The 22,376-nt window shown below is 40.1% G+C and overlaps 1 protein-coding gene and 1 long non-coding RNA gene across 2 annotated transcripts in view; one reads left to right on the top strand and one right to left on the bottom strand.

The window, feature by feature from the left end:
• Positions 1-6,846: 6,846 nt before the first annotated feature.
• Positions 6,847-22,376, top strand: part of CCDC172 (coiled-coil domain containing 172) — a 23,441-nt gene continuing 7,911 nt past the window's right edge. Inside the window, exons 1-6 of the mRNA XM_064144306.1 lie at positions 6,847-6,925; positions 7,558-7,643; positions 10,477-10,593; positions 12,075-12,240; positions 14,449-14,550; positions 15,842-15,944. Of these exons, the coding sequence (XP_064000376.1) occupies positions 6,847-6,925; positions 7,558-7,643; positions 10,477-10,593; positions 12,075-12,240; positions 14,449-14,550; positions 15,842-15,944 (653 nt within the window). The remainder of the gene's footprint in view (positions 6,926-7,557; positions 7,644-10,476; positions 10,594-12,074; positions 12,241-14,448; positions 14,551-15,841; positions 15,945-22,376) is intronic.
• LOC135175900 (uncharacterized) overlaps positions 19,360-22,376 on the bottom strand; it is a 16,679-nt gene continuing 13,662 nt past the window's right edge. Inside the window, exons 3-4 of the long non-coding RNA XR_010302490.1 lie at positions 20,054-20,187; positions 19,360-19,530 (exon numbers count right to left, since the gene is read on the bottom strand). This is a non-coding gene — a long non-coding RNA (uncharacterized LOC135175900). The remainder of the gene's footprint in view (positions 19,531-20,053; positions 20,188-22,376) is intronic.

Here is a 22,376-nt window from a genome sequence, read left to right as displayed (position 1 = left end):
ACACCATAAGGGTAGCAGAACATTGGAACAGGTTGCCCAGGGAGGTAGCTGAAGCCCCATCCCTGGAAATGCTCAAGGTGAGGCTCAGCAGGGCTCTGGGCAACATGATCCAGTTGAGGATGCCCCTGCTGACTGCAGGGGGTTTGGAATGGATGACTTTTGGAGGTCTCTTCCAAACTAGACCATTCTATGATAAGTTGCATACTGGTGTTATATGATTACAGGAAGCATACCATGCTGAATTGGGTAAAATTAAGAATTTTCAACTGATTGCTTAATGCATTGCAAGCCAAGATTACATCTCTTGCATCAAATTTCAGACCTCTACTAGGCTTTTATTCAGAAGACTCAATGGTAGCCATCTTCTCATAGGGCATTAGAACACAGATAATTCCTTTTCATTTCTGCTAATACAAAATTAAAAAGTTGATCTCTTTTGTAAAAGGAAGCTACAAATGACTAAAAATTAAAAAAGAGGATTTTTTTCACTGCTTCTGTTCTAGCTTGCCTTGGGTGCCAACTTAGTGATAACCAGTATTGATATAAAGCAAACTGCAGTTTCGCAGCCAAATAGTTAAGAAAATTTACTGTGACAATGCAAAGCCGACAAAGTATTTTGTACTGTGATAGGCACTGTGGATCTGAAACATTCTTTCTCCATTAGAAAAGTTACTACCATTATGCCAAGATAAATAAAAGCTCTGATAAATATTTCAAATACTAAAGAATAAAGGAGTAAAAAGGTTTTAGGATAAACTTTTACACCCAGTAAAAGAAAAAACTGAAATATATTTAGGACTTGAAAACACTACAGAGGAACAATGTGGATGCCTATATAACAGCCCAGCTACCAATCAGTTATAATCAGCACAGCAGGTGCTAAGTGATTATAACCAAAGACAACAGAAAACATAGATTTAAAAGCATAAAAGAATAATCTTTGCTTTTGTAATCCAAAGGGATCTAATGAAGCCTTTCCAGATGGAATTAAACAGAATCTTGGATCTAAGACTTAAGCAGAGATATCACAATGCAAATATAAGGCTCTAGTCTTACAGAGAACATCTGTTGTGAAGTTGTTTACATTCCTTCCAAAAAGCAAAAGAGTATAGCTAATTCTCCATTGCAGCCAGCTGTGCTGGGGAGAGTACAAACTTACTTCCTCGTGACTTTTATATATTATAATACACAGGGCTTTCCAGTGAATCACAATCTTGTCACCTGAAAAAAATAACAAACAAACAAGAAAAGAGATGTGAGATACAGAGGAACCTTCTGTATTCATCTGCATATCATTTGTCAGGGATTTATTTCTACATTTCCCATTATATATATTTTATTATATGCTTTTTTGGAAAATTCCCTCTCTTTATCAAGGAGGAAACTGTGTCCATTCATGTGCCCTTTGCTGAGAAGTGTACTAGAAATGGAAAGCTTCCAGCCACCCCCTCTCCTTTCTCCTTTTCATTACTAAAAATGTAAGTATATTCAAGCAGAGATAACTAAGTGCTTGTTCTGCTGTTCCTATGCTCCCACCATCTTACCCAGCCTGGGCAGGAGACAAGCAACAGAAGAGACAGAATATCTCCATCCTCCCCTGCAGTGCAATGGGTGGCCAGTGGGAGCGAGAGAACAATCACACAAAATGCTCTTGATTTGCATTAAAACCACTGTATTAGGTTACCCCTTTGCAGTGCCTGCAGCGTTTTAACAGATTTAAAATAGCAGAGTCAAAGCTTTGATTTTAAAAGCCACATTAAAAAATTACTTTTGAATAAGTCTGCTATTTCTTGTGCTTACTTATGCCAAATTGTTACTGGCTTTCTCACCATTTTTGGTCTCTCTATCGTTTTTGCTGCTCAACAGTGCATTCCAAGTGGTTAGTACTTTTTCTTTCTTTTATATATGTATATACACACACACATACACAATATTTCCAGTCAAGGATAGCTCAGACTTCAACACTGAACACAAAATGATAGCTGTGAATTTATATCACAGAATAATTTACCTTTATTCTTTCGTGGAGGGAAGACAGTGCAAAAATAGATGATTAATACAAGGACCACCAAGAGCAAATGACCAAAGTTATGTGCTTTGAGAAGAGGATTTGCTGTAAATACATCTAGAAAGTAAGCAGTATCGTTGGTGTAACAAAAAAAAGCTGTACTAGCAGTGCTTAAGAACAAAAGAGAAAACTTATTTGTAATTATAATCCTATAATATCTAGCTTCTACTATAAATTTTTCATGGTGAAGACTATATTGCATCATCTAATTTTCACCTTGCTGCTTCTTTACCTTTGCCTCTGTCACTTTTAGCTTAAAAAAAAAAACAACAAAAAAACACATTGTTGAAACAAGTCTGAGCATACACAATTCAGGGATAAATAACACTACTAGATATTTTTGTAGTGACTTGAAATTACAAGTAAAATCTTTCTTTTCTTCTTTTGTGCATAAACTAGAGATTAAACTCATAGAAGAAACTTTACTATCAGCACAGCAGCCTGATTACAAAGAGCAGTTGCTAATTTTGAAGTACACTAGAAAGGCATGACCTGATTACAGCACAGTGATTACGATACAGATATAGATTAAGATTAGGATGTACTGATATGGCTGACAATAAAATTGAAGTCACCTGTCTAACATCTAGTGATTTACAAAAGATGGAGTTGAGCAAAGGTAATTCACATTTTTACTTTTGTTCTGAAACATTAAGGTTTCTATCATCTCATTAATTTCCATGGGAGCCAGGCAACTACACACCTATCAAGTAATGGTCTTGATCCTGATTCTGGAAGCTCTCCTATATGTTCACAGGATCACAGTATGCCAGGGGTTGGAAGGGACCCAAAGAGGTCATTGAGTCCAACCCCCTTGCCAAAGCAGGGCTATACAATCTAGCTCAGGTCACAGAGGAAGGCATCCAGACAGGCCTTGAAAGTCTCCAGAGAAGGAGACTCCACAACCTCTCTGGGGAACCTGTCCCCCCACTCCTAATCCCCAGCCCTCAGATATTTATAAACATTTATTAAATTCCCTCTCAGTCTTCTCCAGACTAAACTGCCCCAGGTCCCTCAGCCTCTCCTCATCAGGCAGTGCTCCAGTCCCCTAGTCATCCTCATAGCCCTCCACTGGACCTTCTCCAGTGTTGCAGATGGGAAATTAATTGATGTGAGATGGTATTTTCCAAAATTAATATTGTTTATTGCTACTTAGAACTCTGGCCAGCCCCAACCACTAATTTTAATATTTTGGTTCTGACATGGCCATAGAAACATTCTATGGATAATATCTAGATCTAGTAATAACCAGCAAAATGTAGAAACATTAATTCAACTGGAAGAGCAGGTTCCGCAGTCAAATGCTGCTTGTGGTCAATATGCCGCTTGCCCAGTAGCTGGGCTCAAGCTCTTTCTGCTCTATGGCAGAAGGCAGTAGAGAATTACAAAGAGGCATTTAAGCATTTACTCACAAATTATTATTACCCACTCGTTGCACTTGGCCACAGTCCAGACAGTGTTCAAAATGCTTTCAGGGGACTCCGTCTTGTTGGACATTGAGGCCTTAATTTTTCCAGCTTCTGGGGAAAGGACGCAGACAATCTCTGACCTTGTCTCCTGGCTTCTTCTGCACGTTCAGTGTATGCGTCCAGGAATTCTAGGCAGGACCTTCAGGTGCAGAGGCAGATGTGGTGCAGTCTCAGCATGATGTCACGCTGGCCACACAGGCCGATCACATGCAGGCATCCAGGATCTGCTCCTGGTAAGTGGCGGCAGTGGAGTTTAGCAGGCAAGCAATAAGGCAGTGTGCAATAGCAGCAGGGCTGGGCACAGCAGAGAGAGCACAGCAAAGGGCAGGGAAGCAAAGCAGGTTGTTCACCTGCGTATCTCCTTTTATCAATCTGGGTTGAGATTAATTGCCCTTTGGACACAGAATAGCCAATCAGGATGACAGTTAGCCAAACCATTCCATATTAGGCAAAGCCACAGGCTCACTTTTCCCTAATTTGGGCAAAGCACAGGACTTGCACTAGGCAGGCACGAGCTAAGTGTGTGTACCTTACACCACAGGACCCTGGGCAGGCCAGACTCAGTGGCTTCAGGTTCTTTTGTGCTCATTTCCCATGCTTGCCTCTCTGGTGGAGCAGAAAAAACATGTCTAGGCAAGGCAGGACATGTGTAAGCCTATTTTGGGCCTGTCAGGCCTACCACAACATCCAGCAGATCCCTGTTCCTCTTAAACTGGGGAGCCCCAAACTGGGTGCAGTACTCAGGATGAGGTCTCACCAAGCCAGAGTACAGGTGGAAGAGAACCTCCCTCGACCTGCTGGACACACTCTTCTTAATGCACCACAGGATCCCATTGGCCCTCTTAGCTACAAGGCCATGTTGCTGTCCCATGGATAACTTGTTATCCACCAGGACTCCCAAGTCTGTCTCCACAGGGCTCCTCTCAAGCTTGACATGTGCGATTGGCTTTATACAACCCTGAGTTATTGTTGTAAGTTACTAACCATGTGAAAATCAAGCACAAGGCAAACAGCTACAAGAGCCAAAAGCTAATGAAGCTTAATGTTGCATACTTGTCCCACTTTGATTTTTTTCAGTTTCTGAACAAATCTTTTACAGAACTGTTAATCACACTGAATGGTCATTCTCAGACAGTGAGAAGTACAGTTGGAGCCAGACTCTTCTTTCTAGGGAAAGCAATTCCTTTGCCATAATTAGCGGCACTGAAGCGCCCGCCACAAAACACAGTTGTTTCTTTAATGAGCGCCACTGAACACCATTCCAGCCTACAGCAGCTTTCTTAGTTTGAAACACAAAAGCAGTCAAGTCTCAAAAACTTCAAAGGAAGCTTTTCATTCTCTTTTCTCCTTGATCCACTGATAGAGCAGTTCATTTTCTCGAATTCTGTAAAATGACTTTTTCACTCATCAGACCTGTGTAACAAATCACTGTCTCAATCATCAAATGTTCCCATTTGACTCACCCGCTTTACCTTTGGCCTTTGGGTAGGAAGCTTCACTTTGAAACGTTTTCTAAATCCACTTTTGTGAACTCTTCTCCCTCGGCTGCTCTTTGTTCCATTTTAAAGAAATAATTGCATTTCCTGCAATGTAATGTGCTGGTTTCAGGTTCTTACATTTCCTCACAGCCTGCATTTTCTTTCTTGGATAGAGCAAGCACCATTTTATAGAATCATAGAATCAACCAGGTTGGAAGAGACCTCCAAGATCAGCCAGTCCAACCTAGCACCCAGCCCTAGCCAGTCAACTAGACCATGGCACTAAGGTGACTCCACCACCTCCCTGGGCAGCCCATTCCAATGCAAATCACTCTCTCTGTCAAGAACTTCCTCCTAACATCCAGCCTATACTTTCCCTGGCACAATCTGAGACTGTGTCCCCTTGTTCTATTGCTGGTTGCCTGACAGAAGAGACCAACCCCCACCTGGCTACAATGTCCCTTCAGGTAGTTGTAGACAGCAATGAGGTCATCGGCTATAACATGGCGCTTGATAAGCAGCAAATGCTGTAACATAACAACTTTCCAGGAACCTCAGTTTAATTCTGCTAACCTGGAGCAGCTTTTTCACTATCAAGATGTTTGTACTCTCATGTATATCACTGGGGCTTTTTGTAAAGGTTTTTTTCTTCCTAATTTCTGAACTTTGCTGCTGCAGTCTGTTCTAAAATAGCATCTCCTCTGAGGAAAACTCTTTAACAAGACAGGACTGTCAATAATCCTAATCTTTTCCAATGTTAAAAAGGCCAGAAGGATACAAAGTTCCATTCCTCCAGGCTTTTTCTGTCTCAACACAAATGGGCCAACTTCACATAGGTATTCCCTATGGGCAATGTAGTTAATCCTTTTCAAGACGCAGGAGCAAACCCTGTAATACAAACTGTATTTTTAGCTGGGTTTATTCAGGTTTACCACCCAGAAATGTACAAACCAGGAAGCTGCTTGAGCTCAGAGTGTTGTACACTTATACCCAAGTACGCTCCAGAGGAGACTACAAGAAGCTATGCTATGATCTTTTACTGAGACCAACTGTGGCACAGACCCTGTCATTTTACATTCTGGAACAGAAACACTGTCATTCTGTGTTAACAGTGAAATGCAGCTCAGCTGAGTCTGATCACCGTTACTTAAGTTTTATGTGGCCAGCTTTACTATCTCTGTATGATAGCAGATTTTAGCCTGCTTCCTTAACTGCTAAGCCTAGGCATCGATCTCCAAAATAAACGAGAAATCTAAGCAGGTATTTCATGTTAAAAGGATGGTGATGCTTCCCTAGAGAGAAAGGAGTAAAGAACCCAGCTTCTGAACAATACAAAGCCAGTATAAAGCCTGTGGTGCCAGAGGAATACAGAAACTCAGAGCTGTTCCATCAGAACCCTGCAGACCCTCAGTCAGAACCAGTGTTGCACAAACGTGCACAGTGACAGGATTCAGAGTGTCAGTCGCCTTTTGCCAAGCCAAACAACTTTTTGCTCCTGCTCTCCTGCTTCTCTGTCTGATTATTTCCATCTCCCCCCACAAGCCATCCGCGTTTCCTTCTGCCCGAGGTTCACTTTCACCCCTTCATTTTCTGTAGTATCCCTGTGCTGTCACCACTTTCTCCTCAGCTGTGTCCTTCCCTCTGTGATCTGAGGTTTCCTTCCCGGTCCCAGAGAGGAAGAAGCCAGAGCCAAGGCCTGGCAGGCTCAGAGCCCTGAGGCTGTGACTGGGCCCACCCTCACCTTCCCGCAGGGCGTCCCAGCTTCAGTCAATCATCCTTCCACAAGGACAGCAAGACCAAGAGAGCCCACAGACGCCAGGAGAAGATAGAAATGAACCTGGATGCTTTGTTCAAGCAAATACAGGTCACAGAGAAGCAGGCCAGGGAGAAAAGGTCCCTTATCCAACAAGGTCTGTCCCACGGCCTGCATCTTGCGGATCTGACAGCAGCACCACAAATGATGGCCTCCCCGTTTTGCGAGGGGCAGGGAAGGTGGCCCAAATCACAGGGTCAGGGGATGTTAGGGATTGGAAGGGACCCAAAGAGATCAATTCAACCTCCCTGCCAGAGCAGGACCATAGAATTTAGCACAGGTTACACAGGAATGTATCCAGAGGGGTCTTGAAAGTCTCCGGAGAAGGCAACTCCACAACCTCTCTGGGCTGCCTGGTCCAGTGCTCCGTGACCCTTACAGTGAAGAATTTCTTCCTCACATTAAGGTGAAAGTTCCTGTGCTGCAGTTTGTACCCATTGCCCCTTGTCCTTGTGTTTTCACGAGGGCATCTTTGTCAGAGAATCTCTCTGGAGATATTCAAGACCAGCCTGGATGCATTCCTGTGTGATCTGCTCTAGGTGATCCTGCTCTGGCAGCGGGGTTGGACTGGATGATATCTTGAGGTCACTTCAGCCCCTAACCTTCTGTGATTCCATGAAAGCTTGGCAGGCAGCTGGGCTGGCTGCTTCTTTCCAATGGGATGCTTTTCTAAGAAAATAGCTTTTCCAAGCCAAACCCACATTCTTACAAGTTTCTGTTGTGTTGCAGCTAAATGTGACATAAATAGAAGTTACGAAAAAATTAACCAAATCAAAGAGGAGCTGAGCACTGCAAAGATGAAATTAGAAAGTAAGGTAAGTAGGCATGTTTCTACTATGCACAATGATGGAATAAGTCATCTTTACAAATATACGACCTGTTCTTTCAGGAACGTATTCATAACCACCTCAAAGAAGTGTGCTTCACCTACTGAATAATTCAGCATTGAGAAACCTCACACCATGCATTACTGCAGTGCAAATAAACATCAGCTATCTTTCCCCCCTCACCAGTCTCACCTCTCAGCCTTGCCTCTGGCTATATTCAGGGACTCACCTCAGGGGCAGGAACATTTCCAGGTAACACTTCTAAAATTTGGAAGAACTGGAGACAGAACGTGTGCATGTAAAAGTCACTTCTGCTCTGCAGACAATGCATGGCAAGAAGCCAGCCACCATGGCAGGTCAGCCTGCTCGCAGGACATGACCACCAGACATCAGCTGGGGCAGCTCTACCCTCACAGTCCTGAGCTTCTTGGAAGAGCTTTTCTTCAGAGGCCCAGGAACTCTTCCTTTGCTCACTGCTGTTCATTAAAGGCCTTTAACAGAAAATACATGGAAACATTCCCTGTATTTGCTTCACAAGATCTTGAGTTATATGCTAAAGATCTTCCTGAGACCATGGGCCCATAGTTAGGGCTAGCAAGGCTTAAGAGTTTTTCAAGGGATGCCAAAGACAAAGCTTATGAATCTGTTTAGTGGCTTGGACATTTTTCAGTTTAACCAAACTGCAAACATATGTTCAGATGAAGCTTTATCATTGATACCTGTGATTACAAATGATTTAAAAATCCTTTTTGTTTGGTTTTTTTTTTTTTGTGCTTGGAAATGAAGCCTAAATATCATGCCTTGTTCTTTTAACTATCTATGTTGGCAAAATACATATGCACAACAGGGAAGTGTATGGAGCCTCCTTTGAAGTCAGAACTGTTGTATCCTATCACTTAAATATCTTCAAGAACCTTTGGGGGGATTGTAAATATAAATAACTAGGGGTTAATTTTAATCCTTCCTGTATAAAGGCTCTTCTGCCTTTTCTACAACTACCTGAAGGGACATTGTAGCCAGGTGGGGGGTGGCCTCTTCTCTCAGGCAACCAGCAATAGAACAAGGGGACACAATCACAAGTTGTGCCGGGGAAAGTATAGGCTGGATGTTAGGAGGAAGTTCTTGACAGAGAGAGTGATTTCCCATTGGAATGGGCTGCTCAAGGAGGTGGTGGAGGCACCGTCCCTGGAGGTGTTCAAGAAAAGACTGGATGAGGCACTCAGTGCCTTGATGTAGTTGACTGGCTAGGGCTGGGTGCTAGGTTGGACTGGATGATCTTGGAGGTCTCTTCCAACTTGGTTGATTCTATGATTCTATGTAATGTATACAATAAACACCAACATTTCTGTGAGGGGCTCAAAATAAAAGAGAACTCATTTACAGATATTTACTAGTTGCAAATCAAGACTATAATCATCCAAGCAGTTATTCACATGCTTGCTTTTGTGCTTCTCTCAATCTTAGAGCTCAAAAACACTTTAAAATGTTAACTTATTCAACCAACGCAGATTATACCTGAGTGTTGCTTGTTAGGTACAGTCTCTTGTAGTCTTGCTCATAAACTTATTTATGAGCATCACAATTTCATGTTTAGACTGCTAATTTGTTATTGATGCATTATGATGTGTAATCAAGGTTTATGTGCTAGGTACAGAAAGTCCCAAGAGTAGAGCCATTGCTGTAAACATCTAATGGGAAGAGCTGAAAACCTATGTCTAATTAAATGTTATGTGCTTTGCCCACCAGGATTATTAGTTTTCTCATTGATGTCCACAAAAAAATATGTTTTATTTGCTTGTTGAGTCTGATGTGCAGTCACTTCTAGATAGGAAATTGTACACAAAATGGGAAATTGCATTTCAATCAGACTGTATTCGGGCTTAAAGATTATATAATAATCAAAATCACTCTAATTTCTTTTTCAGTACAGGAATGAAGGTTGCATATGCCTTCAATGGTTAACATAGTTCAAGTAATATTAAATAAAGCTGTTCAACTAATGCTATTAAATTTGCCCAGCACCAAATAACTGCCATTCTTTACAAGTAGAAATATCCAAGCACATGCATGCACAGCAGCTTATGCCTGACCAAGCAGATAAAGCTGAGTTCAAAAGTGTTTTGACATCTATTTCACAGAGCCTGCCTGTGGTCAATCAAAGATTCTTAGGAAATGCTATGAAAAAAAACAACAAACCCACAACCCTCTGTCCTGTAAAATCAGGTAGCATGTAATTAGAACCCAAAACGTAGCATTTTGCTTTTCATGGTTCAATGATCTCTTTAAAAAACGCATTTTACAGATGGAGAAACTACATTATGGCTTTGTTATGTTCAGCTATATAAACATTGTGATATAAGACCATCTACTCTCTTTGAATTAATGTGTAACATAAATATTCCTGAGGCAAGCACTTCCCAGACACTAAGCATGCTTGGACATAGCAGGGATAAGAGAAAAACCTGGTCCTTTCCAACTTCTGCACTCTAGTCATAGGATGGGTCTTTAAAAAAAAAAAAAAGGCTTTTCAGAAGCTGGACCTAACACTTATGGACATGGTTTAGTGTTGCCCCTTCAGTGCTTGGTTGAGCATTAGACTGCATGATCTTTGAGGTCTCTTCCAAGCAGATATATTCTGTAATTCTGTGCTACTGGAAGATTATTAGGGAAAAAAGAAAGGTTGTTATGCTTTTTCTAGTCCAGCAGCTATGCCAGCTGTGTTTTAACTGGACCAAGATCTTTATGTACAATATCAAAGTAGGTGAAATAATAAAAAAGTAACCTTACTTTATAATCTTTTTCTTTTCCCCCCTCTTGGAAGGTTCAACATCTGTCTGAAAAACAGCTCTACTTAGAAATTCTGAAGAAACGTGAAGACAGCTTAGAAAAACAGGAGGCTGAACTTAGTAATCAAAAAAGTAGTCTTCTGAAAACGTTTGTATGTTTCCAGCTATATTATTCAGACAAGTATTTTGCACTCTATGAGTATAATCAGCTTTGAAATTTGAAAATGTGGAAGAAGGAATGTTTTAAACATGGAGGGTTTCTTAATTTTTCTTTTCAGTGTAGCATACTTAATATAAATGTAGCTGAAGTCTCACTTCTGATTTAAGCTAAAATTTAAGGTAATGTATTCTGCAGTTCATCTGTGAAGATGATTTAACATGCTTGGCTTCATTTTCTCCTTGTTGCATGGCTGAATTCCAATGCTGAAAATTTCTTGTGTAAAAGAAAACTAGGAAAGCCTAACCTCAAACTGAACTGCCTCATCCACAATAAAACATATTGAGAAGGATCAATGAAAAAAAAAAACAGGAAAGCCAGCACCACATTTTAGGAACCCTGACATGCACATTCTCTTTGAAGCTAGACACACTTAGCTACGGATCAAGCTACCTCTTGATCCGTAGCTACTTGCCATATACACAAACTTTTCAGTTTTCTCTTGTACTGCCCTGAATATTGCCTCATTTTTCCACTATTGTGGATCCTTGAATCTGTAGATATTAAGAAACACCACAAATGAGTGGTCCTCTCTGCATATGTATTTGTACATGGTCAGAGAGATGAATTTTAAATATCCACTATGAATCACCAATATTAACCCTAAACCTTTAGGCAGAGAGCCTTTTAATTAAAGAAAATTTCTTCAGCATCCAAAGTATTCCCATTCCTAACTATACAAAGGAAGAAATGAAAATAAATATAATAGAGAAGTTATTTGTCTATAAATGAAAAAATGCTGAGTTGCTTTCAATTGTAACCAGTTGCCTTTGATATATAGGTTACAATTTCTTCTATATATAGGAATTATTTCATTTTATTTAATTTAGCAATCAATTGAGACTGTTAAAAACAAATTTAGTGTTGCCTTTCTCTTTAGCATAAGGGTTGTTTTCAGAAAATGAAACCATGACTTCCTCTCAACTATAGTTTTCCTGGTAGCTACTGCGGGTGTTGAAGTAAGTCTGCAATCTGCAGAGGAGTAAAGACCAAATTTCATTTCATTTAATAAGAGTATGAAAAATAATGGTTGCCATACTATGCTACTGATTTTAAACAAAACTTTATACTCATTTCAATAAAGAATTGACTTGAAAAACTGCTGATGCAAGTAATACAATAATTGCAACATAGTAATATATTAACATAATGTAGAACATAAACATACCATAATATTTTAAATGATTTATTATTAAGAATATATCCTTCACTTTTGGGGGGAAGAAAAAAATTGCTGAACAAGCAGACAAAATGATAGAACTGCAGATCATTTTCATGTTCTTATAAGTCAGGATAAGTAAATATACTACCCATATACTACAAGTTTAAGAATAAACAACAACAGTGTGTTTCATTCTATCTAGTTTAATAAAGACTTTTTTTTTTTACCTGAATATTAATTTTTTTTCCCCTTAGGCAGATATAAAAAGAAAAATTACTGAAGAGGAAGATAACTTTACTAGAGAAGTAGCAGAGTTTAACAATGAGTATGGACTAACAAGTAACAGAGATCTTCTGATTAAAAAAAAAATCAAGACTGAATTAAATGATTTAGAGAATGAGGCAGCTCTGCTGAAAAATGGTAAGTCTTACATTATATTATTTTATCTCGCATTAGCAGGGAGGAAATACAAATCAGTGCAACATAGCTGTGCAAAACAATGATTTTAATTTCATTCCTTTGCTATCTGGTACTTCCTCTTACCACTGAGCTGAAAGAGTGCGGTCTGACATAGCACACTACACAAACATAATTAAGACCTCTCCTATCTTCTTCAGTCCTTTCTGACTGTGAGCACTCTGAGAAGAAGCAGACCTGCAGAAGTGATTCCCAATGTCTAATGTCAAGCAGCACAGGGGTGCACTTTCATACATAGTGTACTCCATTGGGTTTGGACTGATTATTGTCATCTACAGTTGGGCTATGTAAATTTCCACTGCTCCAAAATGTTTATGTACACAGAAGACTTGTAGGACTGGTGTTTTACTGCCACAGCATAACTTTGTCTTTGAGTTAAGATACAGAATATTTGATTTCTCTAGAATGGAGAGTGAGACTGAAAAGCAATCACTCAGCAAGACAATAGGAGTCATCGTGGATCATAAGCTGAACATGAGTCAATGACATCAGAATGCCAACACCATACTGAGACATAAACATAATTCTGACCTCTAAGACATGCAAAATAATCTTTCACTCTATTTAGAGCAGTTATGCTCTTAGCTGGAGTACCATGCATCCACATTTGGACATTACTCTTCAAGAAAAAATGTGGACCATCTGGAGAGAAGCCACTTGGAACTAGCAAGAGTGATCAGAGATCTGGAGAACAATAGGAAGGGAAAGCTTAAACAACTGGCATTATTTAACCTATGAAGGAAAAGAGTGATCAAAGATGGATACCAGCCTTTAAATCAAGGCAGGATTTGTAAAAGTGAAATGAATGTGATTTCCATATCTATAGTAAACTGAGAAATAACAAGTGTAAAGTACAGTAAGGAAAAGTCTGGCTGACTGTTTAGAAGTCATTCTAAGAAAAGCAAACCAAAAAAACCTGCCTTAGGAAGTTCCATTACCAAAAGAATTATCAGTCTTCACTATCAAAAGTCATTAAAAACAGGTTAGACAAGCATCTGTCAGAACTCACAGAGGTACGGTTGATACTGCCCTCAGGAGGAATGCAGTAGATGACTCCTGAAAGTCCTTTCCAGTCTCTTGATTCCATGATTCACCAAGCACCAGCACTTTGAACAGATGACATCCATCGCACAGTTATACCGCAATACAACTATTCTTTTGGGATTGTACTTGGTGGTTCCTTCTTCTCTATTTTCTGAGGCCCTGGTTCTGATTTGAAAAAGAAAAGAAAACAAACAAGCAAGCAAAACCAAAACAAACAAAAAAAATCAACAAAGCCAACCAACAAACCTCCCCGAAAGAACGACAACAACAAAAACAAGGAAAAAAATCCAAACCCACCCCAAACACCCTCTCCTCACCCCCCCCCCAAAAAAAAACACCTCAACAACACACACCCCACAAAAAAAAAAAAAAAACCAAACAACCAAAACCTCACAAGCCCATGTTGGATCACCTATGAAGTTTAATTATTATTTTTTATATATTCAAGCAGATCTGATCAATCAAATGATCAGTAAGACGTGAAACATGATCAGCACTCCTCTTTAGATTCAGTGGCTGTCTCAATTCCATCCTTTCAAATTGGACCTTTTCTGAGCTACAGCTTGTCTTTCTGTCTGCTACAGTCCTGACCACCCTTGGCAACACTAAAGAGAAATGTTTAAGTCACTCCAAACAAGACAATTATGTGAGGACCTCCAGTTGTTAGGGAAACACTAACAATTAATTCCAGATGTTGTCAATGATCAGCTTCAAATATCCATAACACTAAAGAAAATATAGCCCTTTTTTTCAGTCCTGCTGAGAGGTGACTGCTTACTGCCTATTCAGTAAGGCATCTTCCTTTGTAGCTGAAGTAACTCTAAAGAAAAACACTCTTTTTTATGCTCAGTCAACAAAATATGTCAAATATCTTCATAATATTAAAAATAACAATTTCTTTCACAGTGGTGAATACATTGCCTAATGTATAATTTCCCTTGAAGTGGGGTTTATATAACTGATTTTAGCTGATTCTAGTTTTTTATTTAAAGCTCTTTTGGGGCAGCTGAACACTGGTAGAAGTAGTTCAGAATAGTTAATTAAGATTATATCATGAAGACTGAATCCACAATGCACTTTAATTCAAAACATTTTTTTTCCCCTTAGAAATGGAATCAATGGAACATAAAAATGTTCAGTTAAATGCACTCCGGCTGCAGAAGAATGAATTAAAGCAGAATTTATTTACTCTCCAAAGTGAACTCAAAGGTATGCCTGATAATCACTTGTTATGATACCTCTTTGTGACTTGAAAAATGCTTCTGAAAAAAATCTCTTCTGTAAAGTCATTTGTCTCAAGAAAAAGAAAAACAAGACTTTAGTTTATTTTACATTATATAATACATAGTTTTAAAACATGTTTATAACAAATATTATGTATTTCAATGAGATTTATTTTAAATGTCAGTGATAATGAATATGGATTTTCTGGCTCACAAACTATAAACATGAAAAAGAAGGAAATTTATACTTTTGTTGCTAAGTCATATGTTTAAATTTGGAATTTAGTGCACATAAATCAACAATTTCTGTTTGAAAACCTGTTAACCTATAATCAAAGAATATCTGTAATGAAGGGCTAACTAATGTGAAATGACATTTCCCCCAAATTAATATTGTTTATTAATTTTGATATTCAGAACTCTTACCACCCCTGATCACTCATGTTAATAAAAATCAGTTCTTCACACAGTCATGGAAACATACAGAGGAACATCTAGGTCTAGAAATAACTTGCAAAAATATAAACATTAATTGAACTGGAAGAGAAGGTTCTTGTTATCAAATACCACTTGCCCACTAGATGGACTCAAGGAGACCCTTTCAGCTTATGGCAGCAGGCTATGGTGAATTAGAAGAGGCTTTAAGCATTTACTCACAAAATATTACCTCCCAACTTGCAGTGCTAGCTACAGCTTCAGACAGTACCCAAACGATTTCAGGGAATTCTGTTACTGTCTTGTCAACCGCTGAGACTTCTGACTCTTCCCAGGCTTCAGAGTGCTGAGAAAAGAGGCAAGCAATCTCTGACCTTAGCTCTTGGCTCCTCGGGATGATCTGTGTATCTCCAGGAATTCCTGTCTTGGCAGGAGATTTTCAGGCGTAGGCAGGATGTCTTGCAATGTGCAGTCTTAGCACGATGTCACGCTGGCTATGCAGGCTGGTCACGTGGAGGCATTTAGAGCCTGTTCCATATAAACTTGAGGCAGTGGAGTTTCCAGGCAACTCAGGATGCACTGAGTTACAGTGCAGTTACATTGCAGTAAGCAATGGCAGCAGGCAAGCAGCAAGTATGAATGCAATAGCAGAGCACTCTTTTCAGGAAGATTGCAATGTGCAGAGCAATTACAATAAGAGAATTCACGTTCTTTATTCAAGTGCCTCTACCCTACAAACAGCTTCATGAAGTACTAGAAAAGGCATATTTAGAGAATGTGGGAAGTTTTTGAATATGGAGGATTAATATATATTTATAATTCAATTGCAATTTCATGTTTAGACCTTGAGAAAGTAATCAGGGAGGCTGAAAGAACGACGAAAGACTTAGAAACAGAAAAAGCCCAGGTTGCTGAAAAACCACAGACTGATCCTGAATGTTTGAGGTAAGTCTCATGCTGCTAAGTTCCTAAATTTAATTTTTGCTCCATAACTGTGGCAAGGACTATTTTACTTTTCCTCTATAACATTACTCTGGAATCAGGGCAATCATTTGTTTTTATCACAGAACATGAATTCCCAACCTTTCATCCTTACATGCATGCTCCAGTGAACTAAAAACTGAAAGCTTTTGCAAGGAAGTCAGTCACAGGATCACAGGATGTCAGGGGTTGGAATGGTTCCAAAGAGATCATCGAGTCCAAGTCCCCTGCCAGAGCAGGACCATACAATCTACCCTGCTTCAAACTAGCACACCCAGGAACACATCCAGACAGGCCTTGAAAGTCTCCAGAGAAAGAGACTCCAAAAGCTCTCTGGGGAGCCTGTGCCAGTGCTCTGTGACCCTTACAGTAAAGAAGTTCCCCCTTGCATTGAGGTGGAACCTCCTGTGCTGCAGCTTATATCCATTGCTCCTTGTCCTATCCCAGGGACCAAGTGAGCAGAGCCTGTCCCCCCCATCCTGATCTCCAGCCTTCAGATATTTATAAACATTTATTAAATCCTCTCTCAGCCTTCTCCAAACTAAAAAGCCCCAAGTCCCTCAGCCTCTCCTCATCAGGCAGTGTTCCACTCCCCTAATCATCCTTGTAGTTCTCTGCTGGACCTTCTCCAGCAAATTTCTGTCCCCCTTAAACTGGGGAGCTCAATATAAATGCAGTACTCAAGGTCTCACCAATGCAGATGACTTCTTTTTGGGTGGTAGATCAGTTGTTAAATTTGTGTAAAAACAGTAGTGGCACAGAGTACTGAACTACTCAATACTATACTTGCTTCTGCTGACTGGCTGTACAACCCTCCTCAGAGTGATTGCCATGAGATAAATTGGCCACAATAATTTCACTGGATCACGTGGGCCATGTATCGATTCTGTTATGTATACACTTTTCTATGATCTCTACTGTCAGTTCCAGTTTGCCTTCTAATTAAGCTACTTTGGGACAAAATTATAAAGATTTAGCCATGACAGAAGACCTTGCACAGCATTCCTTAATAGCGAATATTGTTTCACAGGAACTGAGTGGTAATGACTCATTTCTTGTCAGGTTGCTTAAATGTCAAATTTGTATTTTCACTATACAGGAAGTAATGTAATGTTTTCAACAAAAATAGCCCTTCCAATTCAGAAAGCCCTGCATCACAGAATTCACAGGATCATAGGATGTTAGGGATTGGAAAGACCTCGAGAGATCACGAAGTCATAGAATCATAGGGTTGGAAGGGACCACAAGGATCATCTAGTTCCAACCTCCCTGCCTTGGGCAAGCACACCTCACACTACAGGCTGTCTCATCCAACCTGGCTTGAAACACATCCAGGGACGGGACTCTCATCACCTCCCTGGACAACCCATGCCAGGGTCTCATCAACCTCAAGCTGAAGAATTTCTTCCTAACATCCAGTCTGAATCTACCCATTTCTAGCTTTGTTCCTTTCCCCCTATTCCTATCACTACCTGACATCCTAAAAAGTCCCTCCCCAGCTTTCTTGTCGCCCCCTTCAGATACTGAAAGGCCACAATAAGGTCACCTTGGAGCCTTTTCCTCTCCAGTCTGAACAGCCCCAAATCCCTCAGTCTCTCCTCATAGCAGGTCAGCTCCAGCCTTCTGATCATCCTTGCGGCCCTTCTCTGGACACCTTCCAGCACATCCATATCTTGTAACAGGGGCTCCAGAACTGGACGCAGTACTCCAAGCGGGGTCTCACCAGTATGGAGAAGAGGGGGAGGAACACTTCCCTCCACCTGCTGGCCACACCAAGTCAAACACCCATGTGAGAGCAAGACCATAGAATCTAGCTCAGGTCGCACAGGAATGCATCCAGATACATTAACCATCTTTTCCCTGTTTTATGATGTTGCAGATGACAGAGCCTGTAGATACGGGAGGCTGTGGATGCTGCCCCCCTGGAGGTGTTCAAGGCCAGATTGGATGAGGCCTTGAGTGACCTGTTCTGGTGGGAGGCATCCCTGCCTGTGGCTGGGGGTTGGAACTAGGTGATCTTTGAGGTCCCTTCCAACCTAAACCATTCTATGATTCAAAGAATGTTTAAGAGGTAATAAAAAAAGAACTGCTAGAAAAGCTGGGTCAAAAAAAGAAACTGTTAGGGAACACACAGCTTTTGTTACCATTGCTTTTTCTTTCCCTATAGAGTTTTGGACATAAATAAATAAATAAGCATATATGGCTTTTTTTTTTCTGAAAACTTTCAAGAGAAAAAAATGTTTGCAGAGAAGCCCATGAATTTCTCTGAAACATTGTTCTGCTGCATGTCATTTTTTGAAGGAAAATGATATACCAGCCCTATTACTAACTCTTTTCAACCTCTTCCATGTGGCTGAGACATGGCCAAAATTCCCTCAGCATAAAAATGAATGAGCTCACGATTCTGCATGCAGTAGCAAAAACTTTGCATTCAACCTATACATAGAAGACATTACACAAGAGTGTAAATAATAATAACAACAGTAGCAATTCTGTAAAACAGCATATGTTAATCCACTCTTTTACATTATTCATTCCATCATGATATATTATGCTTTATGATACATGAGGTTGTCAGCTTCCTTCTAAATAACATGCTTCCCTTAGAGTGGTTTACTGCCATCATGCCACTTAATATTCAAATTGGTGTAATTAGTTTTCTGTAACAGGTTTCCTGCGTATAAGGTACACGAGCAGCAAACATTATGTTGCTAATCCCCATTTCTGCCACTGATGGCTGTGAGATCCTAGGCAAATCATTCAAATCCATTTCTGGCTGCCTGTCCACAGAGTGAAACTAAGTCACAGCCCTGTGAAATGATACTTGAATTTCATCAGCGTGGAAAGCACAACACTGGATAAAACACTAAATTCTGTTAACTACAACCTGTCATTTATGACCAAAGCAAGCATGATGAGATGTTTTTATTTTATAACATACCTTGTTTTATAGTCAACATAGGCTTGCATTGTTTGCATGTAGTGCAAAATATAAAGTGCTCTTACTGCTATTTTCACCATCACAAAAAGAAAGTGCTCCTTGAATTGCAACAGTATACTGACAAGATTCTCTTTCCACTGAAATAGCATTTAATTTCAGATACTGGACAAAATTTAGCACAGATTTGCCTAAATCGCATCAGAAATGCTCAATTCTTCATAGAGATAGTTCTGAATAAGTTAACTCATGTGCCAGAAGCAACATTGCTACGTTGTTATACTTCCATGTCTCTTCTTCAGTGGAGTCAAGCAGGGAAAACCCATTTGTTCATTTGTCCACTTCTGTATGTCACAATGCTGTGCTGAGATTTAGGATAATTCTAAACAGACTCAAAGAATTCCATCAACTCCCCTCCCCTCTTCCTTCTCCTTCCCCCTTCTTCACCTCTTGTGTTGGACTACTGTTTTAAGAGAATGGAAGGAAATTTTAAGTACTATATGCTGTGTTACAAATGGTGCAGTATATAAGTAGTCCCTCTGAAGGTACCTGATCACCCTGTAGTGCCTACCAGGAGGTCTTCAAGAAGATGGAGCCAGGATCTACACAATGCTGTACAGTGGGAGAACAGAGAGTGAAAAAGTAGAAGTTGAAACAAGAGAGGTTCAGGGTGAATTCAAGGGAAAACTTCTTTATCATGAGGATAGTATAAGCAAACAAAAAAGTTGCCCATGGTTTTCATCCTTAAATTTCTCAGGTTTGACTGGATAAAAGTCCTCAGTAACTTGGTCTCACCTTGTAAGTGACCTTGCTTTGAGAAGGACTTTGGGTTAGATGACATCTTGGTGTCTTTTCTGGTCTGAATTATCTCATGAACCAATTAGTATAGACTGCACAGCCCATAGATCAATACGTATGCCCTGGCTTGTGCCTACATTGCTAAGAGGCAGTAGCATGTGGAAGAAAACAGTCATCTCCACACTGAGGAGGATGAGGTCATATCAGCTCTGGCCCCTTTGTGGTGCCACTGTGTCATTAAAATATGATATTGTATATGTATACATATTGTCCATGACATATTTTAAGGCGTTGTATTCAACACAGCAGAATGCTGGTTCAGAATGACAATACTTACCATGTGTGTTGAGCAATATGCCACAGCTGCTGCAGCAGAGGACGTGCTGATGCAGTCCATGCCCATAACCTCTCTGGAGAGGATCTGTGAGTGAAGTATCCTGATCACTCCTGTGAGTGCCCTCTGGAAAGAATCTAAGAGCAAAGAAGAATTCGTGCAATGTCACTGAGAAAAAACTGAAGTACCAGGCGCCTGAGACAAACCAGAAAGCCTTTCCTGGCAGTGGAGATACAGCACTTGCAAAGGACCTTTTATGGCCAGAGTGCCAATTAATGCACTGTTGAATACACTAGTGAATACCCTACAGGGGTTAGCTTTGGACATCTTAAAATCAGTGTGATTGAGCCTTCTGTGAGAAACAATCCTCTTTTTATTTTGCCTAACAAGATGAGCATTTTTGCCCATAAAGAACCCATTGCAAGACCACGATTTTATTTTAAACTTAAAATCATATCTAGTATGAATAAAAAATAAATAAAAAATTTGCTACAAGTCACAGGGACCTAAAATATGATTTTTTTTTTCTCCAATGAGAAAAAAAAAAATTGATTTTTTTTTACATTATTTGATTTTTTTTTAACAGAGCAAGAAACCACACCACTCTTTACATAGCATAAATAACAAAGATTTTAGAGCTTCCTTAGGACTAATATGAGAGACAGTCAGCATCAATAACCTGTGAGCCTGTTATTGTATCACATACCTAGTCCCAGCTTAAAAAAATTAATATCAAAAGTAGCTGGCAAGGCAAGAATCTTCATTACAATTAAGTATATCTCTCAAAGTAAAATATGTTTCTAGTGAAGAATGTAGCCAGATAATTCAAGTTGCAGCATTTAATCTCTGATCTCAGAAAAATCCTCCTTACCATGTCTACAGTTTCATAACATTTCTCCCAAATCCATCAAAGATTTACAGAAGGTTGTGAGAAGCACACACTGGTAATTCCAAGAGCGTTCTTGCTGCAGTGACAGGCTCACAGCATCACAGGATGTCAGAGGTTGGAAGGCGCCCCAAGAGATCATTGAATCCAAACACCCTGCCAGAGCAGGACCATACAATCTAGCCCAGGTCACACAGGAACACATCCAGACAGGCCTTGAAAGTCTCCAGAGAAGGAGACTCTACAACCTCTCTGGGCAGCCTGTTCCAGTGCTCTGTGACTGTTACATTAAAGAAGTTCTCCCTTGTATTGAGGTGGAACCTCCTGTGCTGCAGCTTATATCCATTGCTTTTTGTCCTATTCCAGGGAGCAAGTGAGCAGATCCTGTTCCCTCACTCCTGACCCCCAGCCCTCAGATAGTTATAAACATTTATTAAATCCCCTCTCAATCTTCTCTTCTCCAGATAAAAGAACCCTAGGTCCCTCAGCCTCTCCTCATCAGGCAGTATTCCAGCCCCCTAATTATGTCCTCAAGCCCTCTGCTGGACCTTCTCCAGCAAATCCCTGTCCCTTTTAAACTGAGGGGCCCAAAACTGAATGCAGTACTCAAAATGAGGTCTCACCAGGGCAGAGTAGAGGGGGAGAAGAACCTCCTTCACTCATTCTAATACACATCAGACACAGGAAATAGCTAACCAAAATTGGAAATTTTAAGGACAATATTAATTATGGATTAAGGCACTGCACCCCCTTCCTTGCACCCTGCAAATTGTGAGTATGATGACATAGGAGCATAACTTCAAAAAACTATTTAAAACAAAGGGCTGGTTTGGTTTGCTTTGCTTCAGAAAAGATCTGCAGTGAAAATCAAAAGCCTTATATTAGTCAGCTGTTCTTCCAGTGCCAACCCCAAATACAAAAGAGCAGGAAAGAACTTTGGCATCAGCTCTCTCGAGTCCCGTTTCCCTGGCAGGTAGCAAGTAGCATCACTTAACTGGAACAATGCAGGAGCGAAGCAGAGACTAGCTGATGCCACTGGATTCCTAGGGATGTGATTGCACTCTTCTATTCACCCTAGCTACTTACCATATTAATTATTTATCTCCTTTTCAAATTTTAATTTTAAATTTATGTATTGCCTTAAGTAAAGCAACCTGGAACTAATTTTATTAAGACTTTATTTAAAAGAAGAACAGGGAGTTCTTCATCTGAAATGGGTATTTTTCATCCTGGTCTAAAGGTAGACTGAGGACAAAATAATTTCTTTGAAACCTGAGTTTCCATTCTACTTCAGAAAATCTGTGGTAGAGAGGAAATGCATAAAGTAGGCATGCTTTGAAAACAGTTCAAGGCTTTGCATGCTTGCCTAATCCCTAAAAATAGAGTATTGCTTCTTATACTTTATGATACACAGAGACAGAAACTTCAATACTAACATTA

Source organism: Pogoniulus pusillus, chromosome 6 (genome assembly GCF_015220805.1).
Source record: "Pogoniulus pusillus isolate bPogPus1 chromosome 6, bPogPus1.pri, whole genome shotgun sequence".
NCBI lineage: Eukaryota > Metazoa > Chordata > Aves > Piciformes > Lybiidae > Pogoniulus > Pogoniulus pusillus.
Note: the sequence above shows the minus strand (reverse complement) of the source record. Positions and strands in the feature narration are given on the sequence as shown.